We start from the raw sequence: 25,118 nt of genomic DNA, 5'->3' as shown, positions 1-25,118 counted from the left end.
CGCTGAGCCTGCGCGTCCGGAGCCTGTGCTCCGCAACGGGAGAGGCCACAACAGTGAGAGGCCCGCGTACCGAAAAAAAAAAAAAAATCCTCCAGATATTTTTAGAGATCAATATCTGGACTTGGTTGATCCCACCTGACAGTTACAGAGGACAAAGTCAGACGGATTAGCGCCGAGTGTGCAATTTAAAAAAGTCAAGGAAGTATCTGACTCTGATTTTCTGTCTTCTAAACATCACTCTGTGGTCACCCATCAGGATCAGAGTGAAATATGTTCCCTTATTATTCTCACGCTTTATCAAGGATATGTGGACATATCTCAAATCCACGTGATGATTTTGAGCCTTACTAGGAATACTGTCAGACTCTGTAAGAACTAGTTTCAGTGATGTAAGTATCTGTTCTACATGTATTTATTCCTAATGAACATGATCTAGTTTCTAAGGCAGCTTAGAACAGTTCAAGCAATCTCCAGGAGCTTCGCATGGTCTTTGGAGTTTTCTTTTTTTTTCTTTTAATTGGGGGTATAGTTGTTTTATGATGCTGTGTTAGTTTCTACTGTACAGCAAAGTGGCGTTCCCTGTGCTATACAGCAGGTTCTCATTAGTTATCTATTTTATACATGTCAGTGTATATATGTCAGTGGAGTTTTCAGTATTTGCCTTTTCCTATCAGAATGTGACGTTCCTTAAACAAAGGAACAATGACTATGCTCCAAAGAGAATTCAGCCAAGCAGGGTGACGTCCAGGGTGGGGCAGGAGAAAATGTTCTTCATTTTGTGCAGGCCGTTGTTGTGCTTCTAGACCGAAAACACAGCACAGAGGAGACAACAGAGCACACAACTGGCAAAGGTCACATTCAGAAGTGATGATAGTCTGACAGTAGTGCCATTGCTGTAAGTTTTATAAGACACATGGGAATTCTGGTTAGAATATATTACAACTGACAGATTCCTACAGTACTAGGGTTGCCATGGGGCAAAACTGTGGCTTTTACATTTTTAGGAAAGTGATCTTGAGGTTTTGCCAAAATATTTTTTTGTTTAATAAGGAGTCCTGGAGCTTCCTATTGAGACCAGCATCTGTGTCAAAAGCCATTTCTGCAGCTGTTCCTCCACAGATAATCCACTGGTTGCACTTTCATGGTTGATCTTTGGCTGGGTGACTGGGGTAAATTTTCTTCAACAAGCCTCTTGTAATGAATGGTAGCACTTGCTATTCCATTCCCTTCCAACCTTTCCCAAGGGACAGCTAGTCCTAAATTCTCCCAGAGTCACCCCAAAGTCATGCCCCACAGATAAGGCAGGAGTGAAAGCAAATATGGTGGAGAGGACAGAAGAACAAACACTAGTGGAGAGGGAGGCCCGTTGCTGGTATACTCTGAGTCCTCTTGGCCTTGGAAAAGTGGGCTGTGGAAAATAAGTGGGCTGGCCTTGATGACAGTTAGCTAAATTTATAAAATACCCTTGCCAACTTTTCATATGGATTTCTGCTCTTGAACAAAGATGATAAAAATGTTTAAATAGTCAAACTAAGGAAATAACATCTTGGTGAATTTTTTTGAATCATAAATTTTATTTTATTTTAAATAACTTTAACTACCTCAGCTGTTAATAAAATAAAAGCAGAAAGAACAGGCTGCCTTTTTTCCAGATTTAATCACAAAATTGTGTCTACAATAATCGACGTAACTCGCTTCTTGTCCTTCACCCATCTCATCAAAAATTATTGCATTTTCCCTCAAATTGTATTTTTCGGATTCCTCTGTGAATATACTCATTTTGTCCTCGATCCTGGAGGCATCTTGGTTTAAATTCATCCTTTAAAAAAGGAGAAGGGGTACGTATGTGGAGGCAAAATATTCTCTTGAAGCAAACAGATACAGAGTTGCTAGAAGAAGCTGATTGTAAACACAAGCTGCCTGGTTGGGAAGGGGAGGGCTGTTGACTTAGACACGTGTGACAGCCTTTGGTGGATGGGAACAGGCAAAGCCCCACCAGGCCCTTCTTCCTTGGCAGGGTCAGGACTGAGCCAGCGGAGGTGGAGCTTCATCTTCCCCTTGGAACTCGTGTTTTTGGTTTTCCTCCAAAAGCCTTCATCCAGATAAGAAGCCAATGACTGATGGTACGTGGGCCTCTCACTGTTGTGGCCTCTCCCATTGCGGAGCACAGTCTCCGGACGCACAGGCTCAGCGGCCATGGCTCACGGGCCCAGCCGCTCCGCGGCATGTGGGATCTTCCCGGAGCGGGGCACGAACCCATGTCCCCTGCATCGGCAGGCGGACTCTGAACCACTGCGCCACCAGGGAAGCCCCATCTTCTTGAATTTATACTCATGCAGCTCTTTGCTCCAAATGCACAATGTAAATTATACGTAAAATATAAATTATAAAAGATATTAAATAATAACTGTATAAAAAGGGAAGACAAAATGTCACAATGCTTAAATGTAGGTAAACATCCCGGCAAAAGGGTGAGCAGGACTTAGGTGAAGGGTTTGCCGGGCTCTCAGCCAGAAGCTGAGTTGGTGGGCGGTGGCCATGTGCGCAGCCCCGGTGAAATATAAGAGCTTTAACTGCTCCGCCTGAGATGGGAAGGAGACCACCATCACCACAAACTGCTTAGAGCCTTAACTCTGCATGACTTTCAGCCCTAGGAAGGTTGCAAAGTAAGGACTCAGCTTCTCATGCGAGCGCTCAGCCAATCTGCCAGACTGGCTCTGTGATAATTCCTAACGTATTTTCAACGTCACTAGGAGAGGCAATTTTGAACCATCTTAGCAAGTCCTGTCCTGAAATGAGGTCCCACAGTGTGGTCAGGAAAAAACTGCAAAAACTACAAAGAGTGGGTGCACACAGAGAGAAAAAGGGAGGAAAGGGACAGGTAAGAGAAATTAAAAGAAACTAAAAGGAAGTCACACTCAAATCAAGCCTGTAAATTATTATTCCAAAATCCATAAAGAAATATAATACCAAGAAAGACAGCAAAATAATTACAACAGGAGTTCACTCTGGATAAGTTTGTTAGGACAGTGCTATGAAATGAAGGTGTCCCCTTAAAATTCATATGTTGAAGCCCTAACCCCCCAGTGCCATGGTATTTGGAGGTGGCACATTTGGGAGGTAATTACGTCATGAGGATAAGGTCCTCATGACGGAACTGATGCCTTTATAAAAAGAAAAAGACACATAAGATGTGAGGATACAGAGAGAGGGTAGCCATCTACAAGCCAAGAAGAAGATTCTCACTAAGAACTGAATCTGCCAGCACCTTGATCTTGGACTTCCCAGCCTCCAGAACTGTGAGAAATACGTTTGTTGTTGAAGCCACCCAGCCTATGGTATTTTGTTATAGCAGCCAAACTGACGAAGATAGGCAGTCTGACCTACTTTTTAAAATAAGCATGTTACTTACTGCCTTTGGGCATTTTCACCTGGAAATCTCATAGGCACTTTAATTGAACTCATATAATCATAAACTCCTCTTGGGATCTGTTTCTTGTCACATGTTCCCTGTTTCAGCGAGTGACACTACCATTTAGCCAGTTATGCGAAGGAGAACACTGGGGGTCACCCTTCAACCCTCCCTCACGCACAAACCACTCTCTATCAAAAGATAAGTGGAATCAGCCATTAAGTTCAGTCTAGTACAGCTCCTAAATATGTCCACATTTGCATGATTTTTCCATCTGTACCACCTTAACTTTAGTTCAAGCCACTATTATTACTTCCCTAGACCACTGCCAAGATCTTCTATTTCTTTTCCTTCCCTTCTTGTGTTTCTCCCACATGGAAATAAAACATTGACCCTAGTTAACTCCAGGGGAAAAGGAAAGGGAGTGGAGTTAGGCAGTGCTCTTCAAGTGTATTTGTGCAACTTCTGACTCTTTAAAAATGAAGATTGAAACAAACATGACATAATAAGATCAGATAAAGTTGAGTGGTTGATTTACAGGGGTTTGTTATTGCATTCTCCTTTCTTCTGGGACCTCTGCAATCTTTTCCAGTGAAAAAGTGTAAAACTAAAATAACACGACAACAAAATAAAATAAAGTAAAATAAAATAAAATGATTGCTACTACCTGTTTGTAACCTTTTTACTATGGGAATCAATGTGGTAATAAGTTTCTTAACATTTGGTATAAGTATGTTACTTTTTGAACCTAGAAATTCCATCTACAAATTAAAATTTAATGAGATCATTCTTTACATGGGCCCAAAGATGCACATCAGAGGATGATGATCAATAAGGAACTGGCTAAGGGAATTTTGTTTTGTCTTGCCAGTGAAATATAATGTATCCGCAAAAATGATAGCTATGGAGACTGAATAACACATGGAATGGTACCCACGTTATGATGTTAAGTGAAAACATGTGTATATGTACATAAATACATCCATATGCGCACAACTATATACATCTATGATGAGAGAAAATAATATTGAAAGGCAATAAAGCAAAGTACCAAAGTGCATGTATGATAGGGTGGTGACTTTAACTTTTCAGTAACATATTTAACTTAGTTTTATAATATAGAAAGTTTTAACTTAAAGGAAATAAAAATACATCATTGAATGATTCAGTGTTTCTGGCAGTCTTCCATCTTTATATTTAGCAGTGAGTGTCTTATGTGAATATTAACATTTCATTCTCTATGTCTGAGAGCGTGAAGGTAGATATGCTGTCATCGTTCTCTGCCAGAATTAAGAGAGCTCACTGCCACTCAAATAGATAGCATGGCTGAAATTCAGGTAAGCACATGGGCACTATGATAGCTTCTGTTAAGGTTTAAAAACCTTAAGAGTGACATATGCCCAAGTCAGGCAGAGATGCTCCTGAAGGATCAGGCTGTATCAAAGCCAAACGCCCGCTGTTTGGTAAGGCTGTTTCATTTCCTTGCTAAATACGAATATATCTTTATGATCACTGCACAAATCAGCCATTTATATTGTATTTCCCATGCTCTGAAATACTACACAAGCAATGCAAAGGGTCCGGCCCATGCTGAAATAGAAGGGGGTGTGGGGTGGATAATCTCGTGTTTCTCTGAGAAGGCCCTGCTCAGGCAGGACTGGCTGAGTTTCTCTCCATGGTGTCCTGGAATAAATGATTTAAACTTAAAGCTTAAACCTGTACGTCACTGCAAAAAAGAGAACAAAAGGGATGCAAAATCGTAAAAGTATTTGTGAACTACAGTCCCGATGACCTCATTTTCCTCCCAACTTCTCCTCAGGGAAATATTTTTCACCTACTTATTTTCTGCTTAAATTGCTTTTGCTTCTCAGCAGAAAGATCCCATCCCTCCTGGGCAGCAGTGGGAAGAGCAGGGCTGACTCTTACTGATGCCCCTTACGGCTGCTGCCAGATTTGACCTGGACAGATTTCCAGAGGTTTAGGATTTTCAAGATGTCACACATTTTGAAATGAACATAATTCCTGTGATTTCTAAAAGGGAGCTGTTGGTTTTCTATACTGAAGGAGCGAAAGAAAGAAATCAGTAATACAAAAATTGTTCACAAGGCTGATGGGTCACGACTCAATGTCTGTCCCTGGATCTCTTTCCACGACTACTACCTGGGGGCTGGGGGTGGGCGGGTCGAAAGAGCAAGTGAACAAATAGAGCAAAGTACACGAGAGGGAAGCCAGGGAGGTGGAGGCTGTGCTCTCCTGACCCCTTCTCTCCATCACTTTGATTCCCTTTGCTATATTGCTGATTCTGGCACTTCAGCCAATAGCTGCCCTAGTTTTATAGGCAGCAGTAACAATAGAGGCAGAAAGTTCCCAAACAGACTTGGACAGGATCCAAAAGGAGAAAGAGAGGCCGAGTCTACTATTAAAGCCCCCAAATGAGTGAAAAGCCCCAAGTACCAGAACAGCCCCGACCCCTGCCCCCAGAGGCCCCAGAAATGTTCATCTAGCACTGTGGCCACAAGAGTCCGCACTCTACAAACACATACTCCTTTACAGTCCCCAGCCTCTCTCTGCAGTTGGATTGTGTCCACAGGGCTGAGGCCAACCAAAGAAACATGAGCAGAAGTGATTTGCGTCACTCCAGGCCAAGGCCGTTAATTAAGGGCCAGTCTGCCTCTTCAATTTCTCCCTATCCCTGTGGGGCAATTTCAGATGTCTCAGCTACAAGACGAAGCAGGGCCATCTAATCTGTGCCAGATTTAGACTGGGTTAAAAATAAACCTTCATTGTGTTCTGAAGATTTTGTTTTCTTTGTTACCATAGCAGAACTTGTCCCATCCTGACACACTTGACAGCAAGGAACCTCTCCAATGCTTGATTTATGAGAGAAAACTGTTTCTCTTGTAGCTATGAAAAACTGGTAAATTGGAGACAGAAGAACACTGAGCTAGGAATTAGGAGAGATGGTTATGGTCTGGATTTGGCCGTGATTTAAAGGTTATCTCTGGTGGGTGGTTTGACTTTTGTGGTCCTCAGGTCCTCAACCAGAGAAGTTATAAACCTTTCTGGTCTGCTTTTTAAAAAAAAACATGTAACCCTTTCTGCAAACAAAACCTTTCATGAAGGACAGTATGTAAAACTGATAAAAGAAAAAGTGCCTCTTTCTTTAGACCATGACCAACACATTTACTCCCTATTGAGGCCCCTGGGCCATCTTTGTGGAACCCTGCAGACCTAGGGGCGAGAGTGCAAACTGCTGGCCTATTCTGAAGCTGACGTGGATTCATAGAGAGAGGAGCTGTTCTCACCCATCCCACACGTTACACTGCACTCTGTCCAGCGGCCATACTGCCAGAAATACACCAGCTTTTCGACGTCATTGTCAAGGCCATCTTTCCGGATTGTGTACTCATACTTGATGCCAGGGTTAGTCACCTGGAATAGAAGCTAAAGGACAAGAGCGGGGTCATGTCAAACTCTGTTGTGACTTTATACTGCAAACCACAGTCATATAAAAATGCTGTACAATGTCCATCATCTTAAAGTAGTCATGGAGGTGTGCACTGGAATACATACCATTAAAGAAATACCTCTACTTCCAACTGCATGTCTACATATGTCTATAGTTAATCTGCTGCTATTCTATTATTTCTTGACTGAATTCTCATGGGTATTCATGGGAGGCCTAATCATATGGGAATTACTCTGAGGGAACGACCAGAGTGTCCTTTCCAACAATAGGCTGGTAGGTCACCTTGTGCCCTTGTGTACTTACTAACTTTGTGGTTATGGGTAAGTTACTTAATCTCTTTGTGCCTTACTTTCCCCATCTACAAAGTGAGGATAATCATAGCATGACTAATAGGGTGCTTTTAAGGGTTAAACAAACGAAAGTAATGTGACTAGATATGATTAGATCGGTGTTGGCATATAGCTAGCACTCAGTAAACAGTAACTTTTGTTGCCGTTGTTGTTGCTTTATGGTGCCCTCTCTAGCTCTCAGGCCGATTAGTTTTCTTGAAAGCATATAGTTCTGGGATTAAAATGGTCATGGGTTTTAGCCAAGGAATAAAACTGGAGACAGAATTTGGGACCCTCCCCTCACTTCCCTCTCCTGCAGGCAATCTACTTATCACATGTTTGAAATGGATTAATCTCACACTTAGAAGTGGTAGACTGGTTGCTCCATGGTGCGGGCCTATAAGATGTAAGGTCTCCTGACATTTACGGATCATAGCTGTCAAGCACTGACCTCCAGCTTCTGTGAATGCTCTGATCTCTGGCTCTGAAATGACTTCCTTCTAACTGCTGAATTATGGTTAGATGTGACTGTCTTGGGCCATCCATCAGCCCCAACCTGCCTTGCTCTGCTGCTATAATTACCCCGCTCTTTTCTACAGTTCTTTGCTAGTATGAAAGACAAATCACTTGTGCCTTTGAAGAGCACATGCTACATCTTTACCCCTCTCTTCTCCAAGAGTTTCACGAAGTCAAACTTTTTGCCTGAGGACAACCCCATGATAACATGTGAAAGAACCATGTCAATTCATCACCACTGCTGGAAAGCTGTTTGGAAACTCATACCAGGCTGACATAGACTGGCAGCATCCATTTTATACCTGAGGAACACACACTGAAATAAATAGCCTGTCAACCATACTGGAAACTAAATTCAACAGATGATTTTAGGGCACGTGGCATTTCATCACAAGGGTTTTGCCAATTTTAGGCAATAAAGGATTAGCAGCATAAACTAATATCTCACTTCTCTCCCTGTTCCTTGCTGAGAGAAGGTTTAAGGATTCTTTTTTTTTTTTTTTTTTTTTTACAGCCTCTCACTGTTGTGGCCTCTCCCGTTGCAGAGCACAGGCTCCGGACGCGCAGGCTGAGCGGCCATGGCTCACGGGCCCAGCCGCTCTGCGGCATGTGGGATCTTCCCGGACCGGGGCACGAACCCGTGTCCCCTGTGTGGGCAGGCGGACTCTCAACCACTGCGCCACCCGGGGAAGCCCCTAAGGATTCTTTTTTTTTTTTTTTAAGGTTTCTTAATGAATATCCCCTAGCAAACACCTTGGTAAAGAAAATTAGAAAGATCCTAACTAGTGCACATGTCAGCAGTTTCCTTTGCTTCTGCATTACCTGGATCCACACTGACTCATTGGTGGGACCTGTGGCCATCAGTTTCTCCAGGTCTCCTTTCCTGTCATATTGAAAGATGGTCCCTGCCAGCTTGTAGTTCCCATTCCACTGGATAATAAATCCTCCATTGAGGTAATATTTTTCAGGGTCTTCACTCCTGATGGCCAGAAAGTTTCCAGCTCCCTCAACCTCCATTACCCGTATGTCCCTGGCTCCTTTTGGAATCAGCCCGATGTCAACATAACCTAAGGAGAGAAGAGAGGCATGCAAGCTTAGTTGAACACAGTCCGTTTCTGACTCATCATCCATCCTCTTCCCAGCATCTCCATCAGTTTAGTGCCCTTGCCTTCCTGCTGGGTGGTTACTGGGACTGGCAGATGCACTAATTACGGTGAACTTTAAAAGCTTGGCCATGAGTAGAATTCTCAGGAGCCCTGTGACTCATTATGTAATCAGTTTTATGAGAGGAGAGGTGAAATAAATGCAGATTGAACCCTGAACCTTTTGTGGTTGATCCAGCATTTATTTTTCTGCGATTTTCTGTTGACAGTTCAAAACGTTACAGCCCCTAGCCAGCTTCCTATTAGCATTTCTGCTTCCCCATTTGTTGCTGCTATCAGATTAATCTCCCTAAACATTTCAGTGGCTATATCCTTTCGCTCACCCTCATTTCCTGAAAATTAAAGACAGACTCTTAGAAGTAATTTAGTCATAGCTTAAATTCATTATGAGAATTCTGGAGGGAATCTTGGATTGATTGCCACCTGGTGCTCTTGAATACAGCTTGTGATGAGAAACTCAGCTCTGAGCACAGCTTTTTATATTGCTGGACAATTACATTCATTAGAAAGGGTTTTTTCACATTTTTTCTTATGTTTTGATGAAATATAAACTTCTGTTGTTCTCATGTGTTCTAATCCAACATTCTGAAAAAGCACAGAGGACATCTACTTAAAGACCATGATCAATTCTAGCTACAGTCTTATCCTTGCTTATTGGTTGTTACGGTAGGAGACCTACTGGGGAGAAAAGGAATGAACACATAATGGCTTCCTCTCTTTGCCAGGCTCTAGGCTAAGCCCTTTATGCACTCATCCTGTTTATGCTTCAAAAGAACCATCATCTCATAGCTGTGATAGAATGGAAAGACGCTGGGGCTGGCATTGGGCAAGGAGTACTGGGGCATCGGAGTCAGACATCCGATTCTAGTTTCTACACTGCCACGAACGAGCTCCATGATGTCCACTGACTTATCTAACTTCTTTGAATGTCATCTGCACAATGAAGGACGTTGAATGAGATGAGAGCTTGAATGAGATGATGTCTGACATCCCTCCCAGCCCTACTAATCGATTATTTTGTCCTTTTCTAAGCTAAATTTTCTCTGTTCCTTTACCTTTTCCATACAAAACTTGATTTTAAGACCTTGATCATTTTCCACTGGATATACACTAAGGTTTTTTTTGACTAACAAACACACCCTCATCTCTGTCACCTAAAAGTGCCCTGACTGCTCTCTTTCCCTCAGACATTAACATAGCATGGGATCCTGGGAGTTAAAACCCACATCTGGCCAGCAGGAACGATTTACTCAGAAGCTGGGTACAGACCACAACCTCAGCTCTGTTTTTTCGAACTGGCAGCTCCCACCCAAAGGAGGGAAGTATGCAGCCTGAAGTGCTTGATTAAATTCCACGGGGCCCTCACACACTTGCCTGACACAGCTGATTGAAACTATTCAGTTCCAACTAGCTCAGGGAAAATATTTAATCACATGTAATTGAGGGTGATGCCATTGTTTAAAATGCCTTTGGAGCATTGCTCCCTGCAGCATAGCAGAGCTTCTCATAGCATAAAGTCAACTAGCATTAAAGAATATGGCAACCACCATATGCCTTGTTTAAAAGCAAACAAAAACCAAAAGCCAAAACAAAAACCAGTGAGAACTAGATGAGAAAAAACCCCAGAAGAGTTTGCCTTTTATCTTCCTCTTAAGAAAATCTAAAATTAGAAATATTTTGTGTAGATTCTGTCTTATCAAAAGGCAAAGTACATCAAATTTAAAATAAAAGCTTTCACTGAATGTAATTGCTGCTTCCGAACAGTTTGTAGAAAGAAGACGTAAACGGAGGCAGATTTAGCCATGAGCAAAAGCAATACATATTTGTAATATATTTTTGCAAAAGAATACCTAAGAGGAACCCAAAAGATAAAATTGTGGTGTTTGGAGTCGAAATGAACCATAACATAGCCACCAGACTCCTTTACACATGACAAAATAACCCACAATAGAGAGGAGTATAAAATGAAAAGTAAAAGTTTCCATTTCCCTCCACCCAGAGTCCTATGTCCCGAAGATAATTACAGTTAATAGTTTCTTGGATTCTCTTCCAAAACCTTTCTTTGCATGTATAAACACACATACACATACTTTTTTTAAACAAGTGAGATCATACTATGTGAACTATTTTAACTATTGCTTTTTAAATTTAATATACCTTACATATCTTTCCACATTTTTTTTTAGCATTTCAACAACTGCCAAAATGACATAAACCCATTTATTTAATAAGCCAACTGTTAATGGACATTTAGGTGGAAGGGAATGACCATCAATCTCTTTATCTATAAAATGAGGAAACTGAGTTCCCAAGAGAGGAAGAAATCTATGCCACATCACACGGCCACACACACACACACACACACACACACACACAAAACACACACACACACACACACACACACACGACACACATATCTATAACCAGGCTTTGCTAACCAACTCCTAATACAGCATTTTTAATGAAAAAATGTGATTGGTAGAACAGAGATGAAAAAAATCCCCTTGAATGTCTCATCCTCATGGGTCTTCTTTACAGAAATGAGAATCATATTAAAAAGTTGTAGGGGGTGAAGGGTTATTGAGACATTCATTCTATGTCAAGGTCAGATTTTCAGGGTTGGTAAGAATATCTCCAAAGTATTAAGAACGATGAATATATTCATTCAGTAAATCACTTTTCTTCCATTTTCCTCAGTAAACACGATTCTTTTGCACCAGTATTGGGGGAAGTGGAAAACATAATCTTGACCTCAAAGAAGGAGCCTCTAGGCCCATGGAGACCACCTGGAGAAACCAGCCCATTACTGAGTTGAACACCTTGAGCTAAAATAATATTCAGGGCCTTTGAGGATGGAGCAGAAGACTGGTCTCACTTCTGAAGACATATCATAAGAGTGACAATGGATTATTGGTGCTAATGTGCATCTTATTCAACTATTCTAAAAAAAGGATTTATCCACTGGCATATTTGGTTTCTAGTCTGTCACTTCAAATAAAAATGTGTTTATAAAGAGGTCATACTATTAACCCAGGCAATTTAACTACAACTACCAGCTTGTCTTTTTTTTTACGATTTGTGCTGTCACCGTGTGGCAAGCAAGACAATCCTCACTGCAGGCCAAGATGCCATGGTTTCTGTGAGGGGGCTCCTGGGAAAGACAGATCCATCTTCTGAAGCCTGGCTTGACAGCAGTGACGCGTTGCTGTCGGGTTCAGATCCAAAACTGCATTTGACCTGCTCACAAATCACAGTGAGGAAGAGTTAGGTAAAACTACATTCGCCAGGCAGATGTACTGAGAATTAAACTGCCCTGGATTTGGAGTTTTAGCCTCAATTATTTCAAAAGAGGGTTCTAAGGGGTCTGGAGTCTTGGAACACATGGTGAGCAACCATAATCCTCTTGCTAGAAACCAGTGGAAACATAGCAGAGGGAATAGAGACCGACAGGGGCTTCCTGACCCTAAATGCTTCCTCACAGCCCTGAGCCCTGGAGGTCTTTTAGCTCTTTTGATGGGAAAACTCCCGTGTAAAGTGTCCAGTCACTCTCCCTACCCCTTCCAACTCAAGGTTTCCTGGAAAGCATGACATAGGACAGTCCCCAGGTAAGGTGGTATTTTGGTAAACATGGTTTCAAGAAAGCCATGTCCTCTCTTATCATTAAGTCCTACCTTCTGCCTCTGATTCTGTCTCTGGAATGTTTTCTTATATGATTCTCATCCCCTTTACATGAATTTCTTTAGTCCAGGTCCTTATCTCCTGAACCTGGGTTAATGTTTGGGTTCCCAGCACTGGGCTCTCCTATTCTGGGCAACTTTGTATGTTGCTGGCAAACCAGTCTTTCTATGACACTGATCTCCTCACGTCATTCACCCTCCCTAAAATCTTAGAAAGGTCCCTATTTTCTCTTGAATCCACAGCAAAGAAATTGAACCTTACGGAACAGCCTAGGAGCAACTTTGAGTCATGAAGCCGTATCATTTCTTCCTAAAAGGGTCTCATGTCCCACCGCCCAGACTTGTATGGACCCTACACCCACACTGCGGCCACAGCCCTCCGGCCTGTGCTGTGAGTGTTCTTAACGGGTTCCATTCATTCACGATCATTTTCATTTTGTCACAGAGCCTAGGGAGCCGCAAACAAAAGTCCAGAACATGCCTCATTACGGGATTAAGATGGTAATTTTAGCATAATTTGTAATTGTTGTCAATTCCTAACTCTATATGAAGTTAATCTTTTGACCATAAAGATCAGTGGCAGAGTCTAGGGAGCTACAGCCGGAAGAACTAAGCACATAAACACACAGAATCAAAAGTAGATGGGATCCAGGTGGTCAGGTACACACATAATTCCAGGCAGCTGCTGCTTTTACTCCATTTCAGGAATCTCCTATTCTAAAGATATGGATTCTGGCAGCAAGAGTTGAAAAACAGGGACATTGTGTCTTTCCTCTGCTTTTTAGATTATAGATTTTTTTTCCAACATGCTGAATTGTAAAAGTGAAAAATTGTATGTGAGCTATATCAGACAGTGGAAATTGAATTAACTTCTTGTGCCAAAAGACTTAAAATTACTATGTGCATCAAATCTACTCAATAGATATACAAATGTATCATTTAAAATATAAAATTAAAGGTGAATTTTATACGGTAACTGTTCTAGTTCCATAAAAAGATTTCAAACAAAAGTTGAGCACGTTCTGGTTATGATTAAATAAAAGAGGTAGGAATCAAGGCTGGTGGTTTGGGCACTGAGTTAAGTGACACAATTAGTCATAGGAGAGTGCCAGAATGCTCAGAAAATGTGGTCCCTTGTTCCCAGCATCAAAACAAAGCAGGCCAGTGTGTATAAGACCAGGACTTGATTCAGTGGTCAGAGGGCCTGGCATTGGTGAGGTCTAGAGAAGCCAATTAAGGCCAGAGGAGTCTAGAGTGGTAGTTTTAGGAAGTCAATGGATTAAGTCCAAATTTTGGTGATGTGTGCTAGGGAAAAATGGGTCATCTAATGACCACACCCGATACTCAGGGGCATACCCAGTAACTTCATCCCGGGTGTTAAGCAAGTCTAGAAGGGAGATGGCCCACTATATCTGACTTCCACCCTAGGCATCACCCCAGCCCCAGCGTGGGATACTGCCCCATCCCCTCTGGCTCTACCTGGGTGGTGCACCCTGGCCACCCTATTTCCAGCACCTGCATTCCTTGGAATTTAGAGAATTAACAACCAGATCCCCCCCACCTCCCCAAAGCAGCGTCAAGCAATGGCTAGTGGGAACTGGTGTGTACTGTCTCAATGCCTTCCCTCCTGGGCGGGAAAACTTTGGAAGTACAACTTCTGCACTGGCTCCTATATAATAAGTGGCTTAATGACACTCCCTTTCTGGCTGCCTCCCTTTCTCTGTTTCACTGCCTCCAATGCCCTACTGGTGTTTCCCAGGATTCTCTGACCTCCATACAAACTAACGGTACCTGAATTCTTGTCTCGGGGTATTTCTTGGGGAGGAGGGGACGAGGGGGACTAAACTAAGACGCTCTCAGCTGCCTTCATCATCTCCAGGCCTAACTTAGCCTCGTCCCAAGACGCCTTCAGCAACTGCTCTGGTGCCAAGGGATCATGGGAACTGTCTTTACTGAAGACAGTCTGCAGGGTCACAGCTGATTTGGGATGAGGATGGGCTCTCCATGCCCCGAGGATTATCAACAGCCCAAAGCTGCACAAAGAAGAAACCTCGAAAAAGGTAATCATGGGAAAGGAATAGTGCAATGTGAGTAAGGAGGGCATGTTAGGTGGAAGAAGCCACCTGGATAGCCTTAAGGCACCACTGGCTGGGACTCCCTTACAGGGAGGAACTGGGAATAAGAGTAAATTGAAGCAACCCTGCCTCGCCTCTCCTCTGGTCCTGAAGCTACACCCCGACTCTTCTGCCTTTAAACCCACTGTTGGCTTCTCTGCTCTCAGTTACAGAACCTGCTCCTAGGTCTGCACCCTCCTCAGCCAGCTCTTCATCTCTTCTCTCCCCCAGGTCTCGGTCCATTGGCCTTCAGCCCTGAATCCTCTCCAGGGATCACAATTTTTTTTTTTTTTTTTTTTTTTTTTTTGCGGTACGCGGACCTCTCACTGTTGTGGCCTCTCCCGTTGCGGAGCACAGGCTCCGGAAGCGCAGGCTCAGCGGCCGTGGCTCACGGGCCCAGCCTCTCCACGGCACGTGGGATCCTCCCGGACCGGGCCACGAACCCGTGTTCCCTGCGTCGGCAGGCGGACTCTCAACCACTGCGCCACCAGGGAAGCCCGGATCACACTCTTAAACCTGGTCCTGTGCACAGCCACTAACCACTAAGCCATCTTAGATCCCTAGTGCAACGTGATGCTTCCTGTAATTGCTTAGCATTCGACCCCTTTTCTAAAACTGCCGAGGAAACTTTACCCCTTTGTAGTGAAGGCTACACCCATTTTGAATTCTGTGAAAGTCACAATCTGCTTAAAAAGAGTAACACTCCATCTTGACCTTCATTCTCAGTCCCCTGCCACCTCAATTATTTATGTGTTTATTACCTGATCCTTCTTTCTGTTGAAACACCTTCTTCACGGTCTGACAGGCTGAGCCATCCCCAAGGCACACGCCACAGCGATCCTCTGTGGCGTTGGAATCGATCTCATAGTCACAGCCGACCATCTGTGGGGAAGAGAGGTTGAGGACAAGTGACACAGGCGGGAGAGGCCACACCTGCCCCGGACTTTTGACTCCTCCTTCCCCCCCCTTTGCTGTGGATGAGACAGTGGTGGGGGGCAGATACAAGATAAAAGTTTTCCTTTCCTGGTGGTGGCCAGAAGAATACCCAAAGCACCCACTGATGCTAAAGGAAATACTTGCTTTGAGGGGAGAGAGGTGCACACTGAATGCATCTGCAATTTCCCCTGAGAGGCAGAATTGAACACACTTCCAAAAATGGAACCATGAAAATGTCTTGGAATCATTGTTGGTGGAGCAGCAAATCCCTTTCCGATGTGCAAACCTCATGCCCCCTCCTCTCTAATGAGATTCCCAGGGATGACGGAATGACTCCACCTATACTTAGTTGTTCATTCCCTTTACCTTCTTCACTGGGGATATTCTCTCTGGTTCCTGTCTGAACTGGCAGCCCTGGGGGAAAACCTGGCTTCATGCTGAGACCATTCCAGTCCCGTGAGGGATGAGATCTCGGACCTGCAGACCCATCAGCAGATCCTTTGGAGCCTCCTATGACCCCAGCCCCACCACCTGTCACATGTAGCCATATCCCAGCCATCCTGACCTCCTTCCCTCTAGCTGCAGAGGAGGAACTGGTCATTTCTCCCCTGAGCCAGGCCTAATCTTGTTCCTGTGCTCTGGACCTGACCCCTTCTCAGTGCTCTGTCCATTGGTCCTCCCAAGTCATCATCCTTCCCTCTGCACTGGTTCCTTCTCCTCCAGCCCCCAATACGGCCAAGCCTTTCCCATCCAATTCCCATTCTGGAAAAGGAGAGTAATGAAACTTGGGGTGTTTGGTAGCATCGAATACCAGAGAATCGTTAACACTCAGATGGAAAGTCATGGAAAACACGTGAACTTCCACTGGAGTCCTTTGTTCCTTGCTCTCTTCTACGGCCTATATTCCTTAAGCACATTTCAGTGGTAGAAGAAAGAGGAAAAGCTACACCATATTATATATATTTTTAAATTTTTATTTATTTATTTATTTATGTTTGGCTGCGTTGGGTCTTCGTTGCTGCACGCAGGCTCTCTCTAGTTGCGGCGAGCGGGGGCTACTCTCCTTTGCAGTGTGCGGGCTTCTCACTGTGGTGGCTTCCCTTGTTGCGAAGCACGGGCTCTAGGAGCATGGGCTTCAGTAGTTGTGGCGTGCGGGCCCAGCAGTTGTGGCTCACGGGCTCCAGAGTTCAGGCTCAGTAGTTGTGGCACACGGGCTTAGTTGCTCTGCGGCATGTGGGATCTTTCCAGACCTAGGGCTTGAACTCGTGTCCCCTGCATTGGCAGGTGGATCCTTAACCACTGCGCTACCAGCTAAGTGCCTACACCATATTATATTAATTGGATTTTTCTTCTCTGTTTGGGAAGAAGAATTGTGCCCAGGTAGTTTTTTCTCTCTCTCAAAGATAATTTCCTTTCTTATTTTAAAGCCACCTCAAATCGACTGAAAGGAAGAACCATTTAGGTCTTTAAATACACCCTCCCTCCACCTTAATTCTAAACAGAGAATTAAGGCCCACAGACAAAAAATAGCGCCATTACTCAGGTTAACCGTGTCTAACTTCCTTTAGATCCAAAGACGGTGCTCCTTGACCCAGTTGGGAAAAATAAACTGCTAAGAGATTAAAAAAACTTAACAACGCTAATCACAATGGAAAAGAAAGAAATTGTCTGGATGTGTGCCTTCACTGGTTATAAGCAAAATGCCAACCCGTCACAAGTGATATGTTTACGTCAAGCTTGAGCATCCTCTAATAAGCTGACCTTTACAAATCCTATTCTCAGTGACCGTCATTCCTTCACTGATTTGGAACCAGCAAGGGAAACATACTTTGCAACATACTGAAGTGTTTAAAAACAATCTCTACCAAGAGGGGATGGATAAAAAATGTGAAGGAAAAAGGAAAGAAAGCCAGAAAAACAAATACCTTGAGCCCATCTTTCTCCTCCAGCAATATTTGCCTGCATCCCTGGGGGGCAGGGGCGGGGAAGGAAACATACACACCCCAGTAGGCTGGCCCACGGCATAGTGCGTGGTTCTTGTGGAGACTGCACCCTTCTGTTCCTCCATCAGCTGCGCACAGCATAGTCAACACCGAACTGCGTACATAACCAAAGGCGGCAGAAGCCCGTCCTCCTTGCTATACATAAAATGTAAGGCTCTCAGGGGAAAATGAACAGACATTCCTCTCTTCCACGTCCTGTGCTCTGGCAACAGGGCCACAGCAATACTGTCTTTCAGCCGGATCAGAGGGGCTCTGATCCAGTATGGCTCTCCTTCGATGTGCCTCTAAGGAGGCCAGATAGCCTCCCAACAGGCTGCATTTCTTTTTAAAAAAAGAAAATCCCTTTAATTTCCCATCATTATTTCTTTCTTTTAAAAACAGCTTTCTTGGGGGGTGTAGCTGATATATAAAATACTACACATATTTAATTTTATAATTTGATGAGTTTGGACTCATACAAACACCTGTGAAACCACTGCTACAATCAAGGCAATAGACACATCTATCAGCTCCAAAAGTTTCCTTGCATCCCTTTTGTGTATGTGTGTGGTAAGAACACTTACCATGAGACCTACCCTCGTCACAAAATTTTAAGGGCACAATATAGTGTTGTTAACCACAGGCAATACGTTGTACGGCAGAGCTCTAGGACTCATTCATCTTGCGTAAATGAAACTTTATACCCATTGAACAGCAACTCTCCACTGTTCCCTTGACAACTACCATCCTCTTCTCTGCCTTGATGAGTTAGACTATTTTAGATTCTCATATAAGTGGAATCCTGTAGCATTTATCCTTCTGCGACTGACTTGTTTCACTTAACACAATGTTCTCCAGGCTCACCCATGTTGTCAAAATGTCAAGATTTCCTTCTTTTTTAAAGTTGAGTAATATTCCATGGTATGTATATACCACATTTTCTTTATCCATTTGTTGATGAACATCTGGGTTGTTTCCATCCGTGTCTTGGCTAGTGAATAACGTTGTTATGAACACGGGCGTACAGATGTCACTTCAAGATCCTGATTTCATTCTCTTGGATACATACCCCAGAACTGACATTGCTGGATCATGTGGTAAAAATTAAATATTTTTAACTTAATTAAAAAATAAATATTTTAATTTAATTAAAATAAATATTTTTAATTTTTTGAGGAATCTCCATACTATTTTCCATAGTGGCCGCACCATTGTACATTCCCACCAGCAGTGCACAGGTTTTCAATTTCTCCATATCCACACCAATACTTGTTATCTTTTGTGTTTTGGTAATAGCCATATTAATAGGTATGAGGTGATATCTCATGAGTTTCACTTGTATTTCTCTATGTTTAACGATGTTGAGCACCTTTTCATATACCTGTTGGCCATCTGTATATCTTCTTTGGAGAAACGTCTATTCAAGTCCTTGGCTCATTTTTTAAGTCAGGTTATTTGTATTTCTACTGTTGAGCTGTAGGAGTTTCTCATACATTTTAGATATTAACCCCTTATTGTATATATGGTCTGCAAATATTGTCCCGTATTCGGTAGGTTGCCTCTTTATTCTGATGACTGTTTCCTTTCCCATGCAGAAGTGTATCATCACTTCTTGACCCTATCATTTGAACTGAAGAGCATGCTATCTTGAGTATTACTTAGAGAAGTCAGGTCCCAGTCTTTCACTAGGCTTTCAGCCCTACGTGAGTGAATAAGTAATACGTATTCTTACCAATTCTCACTTCTTCCTTATGAGTTTTACTGTTTTACTTAGTAAATTCTCAAGTAACTGAGGACTGAAATACCAACTGGCGCCTTGGCCTAATCTACTTAGAATGTCGTCATTTCTTTCTACAGTCCCTTGGCAAAGGTAGAGACTGGAAAGATGCCTGGTTCCAAGAGGAGATTCATTCTCGGCTAATGAAACTTTAGTGTGAAGATAGTGCCAGTTATGCTTAACTGAGAACAGGTAAATGATATTGTCCTTTAATAAATGGGACAGCAGCAATAATGCTTTCCTCACCATAATTTTAAGGGCCAAGAGATAGGATGTGGCCTTCTAGAAAGACATCTGGCCCAGAGAAATTGATTTTGGGGTGTTCAGTCAATCACTGAGATGACCAAAATGGCCTTGAGAGAGAACAAAGAAGGTTCAGGAGAGTTTCTGAGAGCAATGAGAAGGTGGGCTAACTTAGGGCGGGTAGGAAGATTGTCGAGTAAGGTTAAGGACTCGGCTGGGGTTGAAGACACTGACTCTGTAAGGGCACAAATTCACAAAGTTGAATTATTATTTTAAGAAGTGTATAGTAGACTGCTTGTAAGAACAAAAAGTCATTGTGGTTGGGTTGGTCAGAATCAGGGTCCTGGGGAAAGAGGTTGATGGAAGGCTGAGAGGAGAAATCTAGGGGATGGCTGATGTGCAAGTTCAGGGCATCCAGGCTGTTTGGGGAAGAAATGAAGCCAAAGCTTTGCTGACTGGGAGAAAAGGGAAGAGTGAAGGAACTGAAAGTCAAAGAACTGGTTACCAAGAGAAAGGGGTGAGAAAGTTGTATGGTTAGCAGCCTGTCTTAAGACAGCAGGTAAGACTGCAGAGCTGGGACAGTTGGAAGAGGGGTGGGAATATCTGCTCATATATTTAAAAGCTTACTGCATGTTGTACTTGTGATTTAAAAAGCAAAGGAGAAAATAATTTAACTGTAAATACCACTTTACTTAAAAATCTTGGCCTTCTGTAGATACAGTAAAGTAACTGAAATAGTAGAAAAAAAAATTCAATAACTAGAAAAAAAGCAGCTTAGGAGTTCAGTACCAGTTAAAAAATTGGGGGAGGGGCACAGACAGATTCTTCCTAAAACAAATTCAGTTTTGATCAACGTTCGATAATTTCCTCGACAACAAAATCTGCAAATCTAAGATGCCAAAATGTTGGCAAATATCATAATTTCCAAATAGACAGCTAAGTATATAAGTATAAGCAAATACAAGTATTTATATGAATATAAGCAAATATTTTCATATCCACAAAGAAGATGAATTAGGCACATATATTTTTTTTTCTGATGGTGTAACTTTTTATTTCAATACACGTTCAATTCCCTTTGAAAAAACTGTGGTAAATGAATAAGAAGACTAACAAAAGCTGAAAATAACTACAATCTGGATCTTTAAAAGATAAATTGTATTTAGGCTATTAAGGTAAACTTGATTGGACATATTTTTTTCTGCTTAAAAACTTAACTCAGTGTGGTGTAGACAGAAAGTAATTAAAGCTTCTAAAAGGCCTTAACTGGTTTCCAGAAAGAAAAAGGCAAGCTGAGAGAATTTGGCTTATTCTATTAAGCTGATTTAACTGGTTTCAAGAGAGATACACAAGACCCCTTATGTTTTGTTCAAAATATCTGTTTTTTCCATCACAAGCTAAAGATACTGTCTCTATGCATGCAAAGGTATTTAGGTCTAAAAGATAATTTTAGCATTACATTCATTTTTTGATGACTAAAGTTCTCAGCCCTAGCAGCATATGGCAATCACCTGTGGAGTTTTAAAAATACCAATGCTCAGGACCAAGTCACAGCTACTCTGAATTAATAGGGTGGAGATAGAGCCAGGCATCAGTAGGTTGTAAAAGCTTTCCAGGTGATTCTAATAGGCAGCCAGGCCTGAGAACCACTGTATTAAATGGCAATGGGACTGTTTGGGCCTAAGTTAGCTAAATAAACTTTTTCCTGCTCTAGGGAACAGGTCTAACCTAAAATATATTAATTATTTTTGGCTCTTTGTAGCTACAGTGGTAATCAGTGTGTCAGGAAGAGAATTCTGCCTGAGCCCTTTCCAATTTAGAGTCTGATTATGGCTTGTTGTTAGCTCACAGTCCTGGGAATCATCATGTTGCCTCCTGTGCCTTGGTCACTACTGGAATAAGTCCATCAGTAACTGCAAGGTGATAAATTCACCTTCCCAGGGTGCTAACAATGTATGGGCAGGAGCTTTTCATGGCAACAATTTGGTCCAGTGGAAAAAATTGTGATAATTATTTGCAAAAACAAATAAAATATATTAAGAGTTTATTGTGTGCCAGGGGCTCTGTTAAGGGCTTAACCTATATGGCCTTATTTAATCTAAAGTATGTTAATATCCCAATATTATGAAAGATAACTGAGTCTTAGAAAGATGTATAGAGTTATACAGCTAGGAAATAGTGGTATTGGGTTCATATTCTAGAGCCTGAGCACTAAGCCATTATGCTTTACTAATAGTTAATTGAGTATTTTTATATAGTTTCTTTTTTCACTGATTAAAAACACCTCTTTAAACTGAGATTTAGGCCTGAGTGTTGGATCACGAAACTTGTTCATCAGTTCCTTGCAAAACAGACTGTGAGCAATGGGGATAAATTCTTCAATGTTTGTACACATAAAAGCATTAAAAAATCAGATCTAAGTACTTTATATAAAGGCAGAATTTTTTTTTTTTTTTTGCGGTACGCGGGCCTCTCACCGACCCAGCCGCTCCACGGCACGTGGGATCTTCCCGGACCGGGGCACGAACCCGCGTACCCTGCATCGGCAGGCGGACCCTCAACCACTGCGCCACCAGGGAAGCCCTAGGCAGAATTTTTTAATGGAGTCAATGTGAAAAAGTGAAATCGAAATCAGAAGACCTGGTTTATAACTACCTGTCATGCCATCTGTCTTCCTACGGAGGTCATGTTGGTGATCAATGGAGAATGAAATGTCAAAATGCTCTGTGAAAGACACTATACAATTATTAATTTCAGTTTTTCCTCGAATGTAACTAACTCTGTTGGCAAAGCAACCAACAAACAATTCAATACCACTGAAATGATCCGAGTTGCCTTTTCCTAGTGATTTTCCCGCTTTAAGTTGGTACTTCTTCAACTTGACCCAGCTTCATGCCTAAAATAATATCACCGAGCACATCAACAGATCAAGAAGTAAAGACGGGGCTTCCCTGGTGGCGCAGTGGTTGAGAGTCCGCCTGCCGATGCAGGGGACACGGGTTCGTGCCCCGGTCCAGGAAGATCCCACGTGCCGCGGAGCGGCTGGGCCCGTGAGCCATGGCCGCTGAGCCTGCGCATCCGGAGCCTGTGCTCTGCAACGGGAGAGGCTACAACAGTGAGAGGCCCGCGTACCGCAAAAAAAAAAAAAAGAAATGAAGACGACAGCAGGAGGACATTCAGCTCCTAACTGTGATTTTGATGAACACTGAAAAGTCTTGTCTCACAGACCGTATAAAAATACCAGACCACATGCAAATACCGCGAAAGCAAAAGATTAGCACATCTGACTTCCCGAATTAATAAAAGTCATGGTTTTATAAAGTTGTAGATTAAGGAAACATACCCAATACCTTACATATGCCATTAATACAGACATTTCTGCTGTTGCCGCCTTCAAAGCAAGGGGTACCATCAGTGACAGCATCCAGCATTTTCTCGGAAAACTGGCCATCTATGGGTCGGCAGTAGAGCTCACAAGGACGTGCTGAAGTGAAAAAGAGACAAATCCTTGCAAGTTAGCTTTCTTGCTCAGCACCCTTCCCCCAGGATTTTGTATGTATGAATCCCCAAGTGTCATTCATCTGGAGATTCCCATCTTTTCCCTTTCTGTGACACATGCTTCTTTCTGTTAAAGCATTTTACAACAAATTAAACTGGGAAGATTGCTTTAAAATGCTACGCCTCTCGTTACAAGTGATGAGACCTTTAAATCCCCTGTTGAACTGTGCTTGTAAAAATAAGGCAGTGAGCATCTGGGGTTAACCTAGAAAATAAGTCATAGCAACCAGTGATGCAGAACTCCAGACAAGCATCATGTTTGCCTGGTATTTTGCAGCAAAGTTAGCAGACCACCAGGGGAGATGCTCCCGTGGGGCCAGCTCATTACTAACACCACTACCACTATCATAAACCACCCCCAACAAATATTCTCCCTTGTTCTCCTCGAGTCCAAGAAGTCCTTGGACATAGGTTTACAACCACATAGAAACAAAAGATCTGCTGTTTTGCTAAAGCAGAAGCCACCTTGCTTATCATAGTGGTCCATCCCATCATGCTGGGTCCTGCACTGAATCCATTCTAAGGTTCAATTTTCTGTTCCCTGGTGAGTGATCTCCTGCACAGAATCGTTCTAAAGATTTACTTAATAAAATGTGTATCTATATGTAGGTACTTCGAATAACCAGAAAAAGAGGTAACTTTTAAAATATAAATTGTCCTAAAAATTTTAATAGGTAATATCTGTATATGATAAGAATTCAAAGAGTTAATTTTCTTTGAATGTTACGTCTTTTTCTCTTTAAGTGAAAAATTTGAGAATATCCTCTTCAGAAAGATCCTTTGGGGATCTCTTCTGGGTCTGTTTACTGGGGCAAGGGCTGTTAGTTTCTTGGTGGTGTGACCAGCTGAGGGCTCAATGAGACTACCCGTAAGGCCGTTTGACTTGGACCCACCTCAGTGTGGATGGGCCCCAAATGCAAGGCCAGTGTGCACAGCTCTAGGTAGGGCTGCTCAAGGATGCAATGGTCCATGTGGTAAAGAAATAAAAGTGTACAGCTTACACCAATATAACTTAGAGTAAAACTCAAACACTGAAACTCTGGAGGGACTTGAGACAATTTCTAAAGCATCTGTTTAAAACTTAAAGGAGAAAGGTAAAAGCAAATAAAGAATACCAACTGATTTTATATAAACTGCAGTGGATAAGTTGTCTGAGAAAATGAATAAAGTTAAAATGAGTTGGAGAGATCACAAAGTGCCATCGGAAAAGGGCCAGCAGACTCCGGAGACAAGGCATAATTCAGTATTACTATAAATCTTCATTCCTGGCAGCATGATTAGCTCTGTGACTGCCTGAACTTGAATAGAAGTGCTTAGAGGGAGCCACCTGGGAGCAATTCTGCTCTCTGAGAGATGAGAGCATCCATCCAGGTGTGCTGAGTCCAGGGAATCATTTCAGGAAACATCAAGTAGAAGGATGGAGGCAGAGGAAACACTTTTTCAAAAGCTTTGATTTGAGCTTTAGAATTTAGATTTGAGATTTTCTATTTGGACACATGAAGCACAAAGACAAAGCAGCCCTCAATTATTCTGGAGCTTTTCTAAAGGAATTACCTGTTCCAGCCTGCTGGGGAGGGCTGGGACTAGAGGTGCCTGAGGGTGCGAATTCTAAGAAGGCATTCACTCTCAGGGTTGTAAAAAAACGGGTCCTCACAGCAAGTAAACCCCCATCCAAAGGCAAGCATTGCACTGAATTCCAGAATGGTGAGGTTCCAATGTCTGCCTTAGTTTTACTCCCTCTGGGCTTGTGCTGTTTGACTCCCTCGCTGAAGGATGAAACTACCCAGAGGCTTTTGCTAGTCTTGTCTATTTAGTGAGCTAAGGGAAAGTTGCTTTGTTCAAATAACAGCCAATGTATTACTTAAACGTTATTTTCCAGATCTTCTTGTGCTTTGCAGGGGTTATCTGATTTCATTTTAACCATCACAACTACCCTATGATG

General features: G+C 42.6%; 1 protein-coding gene across 1 annotated transcript in view; it reads right to left on the bottom strand.

Annotated features, from left to right (window-relative positions):
- Positions 1 to 25,118, bottom strand: part of ADAMTS12 (ADAM metallopeptidase with thrombospondin type 1 motif 12) — a 409,046-nt gene that overhangs the window by 106,112 nt on the left and 277,816 nt on the right. Inside the window, exons 13-16 of the mRNA XM_007466839.1 lie at positions 22,969 to 23,102; positions 15,442 to 15,562; positions 8,549 to 8,793; positions 6,718 to 6,856 (exon numbers count right to left, since the gene is read on the bottom strand). Of these exons, the coding sequence (XP_007466901.1) occupies positions 6,718 to 6,856; positions 8,549 to 8,793; positions 15,442 to 15,562; positions 22,969 to 23,102 (639 nt within the window). The remainder of the gene's footprint in view (positions 1 to 6,717; positions 6,857 to 8,548; positions 8,794 to 15,441; positions 15,563 to 22,968; positions 23,103 to 25,118) is intronic.

Source organism: Lipotes vexillifer, unplaced genomic scaffold, assembly GCF_000442215.2.
Source record: "Lipotes vexillifer unplaced genomic scaffold, Lipotes_vexillifer_v1.1 scaffold647, whole genome shotgun sequence".
NCBI lineage: Eukaryota > Metazoa > Chordata > Mammalia > Artiodactyla > Lipotidae > Lipotes > Lipotes vexillifer.
Note: the sequence above shows the minus strand (reverse complement) of the source record. Positions and strands in the feature narration are given on the sequence as shown.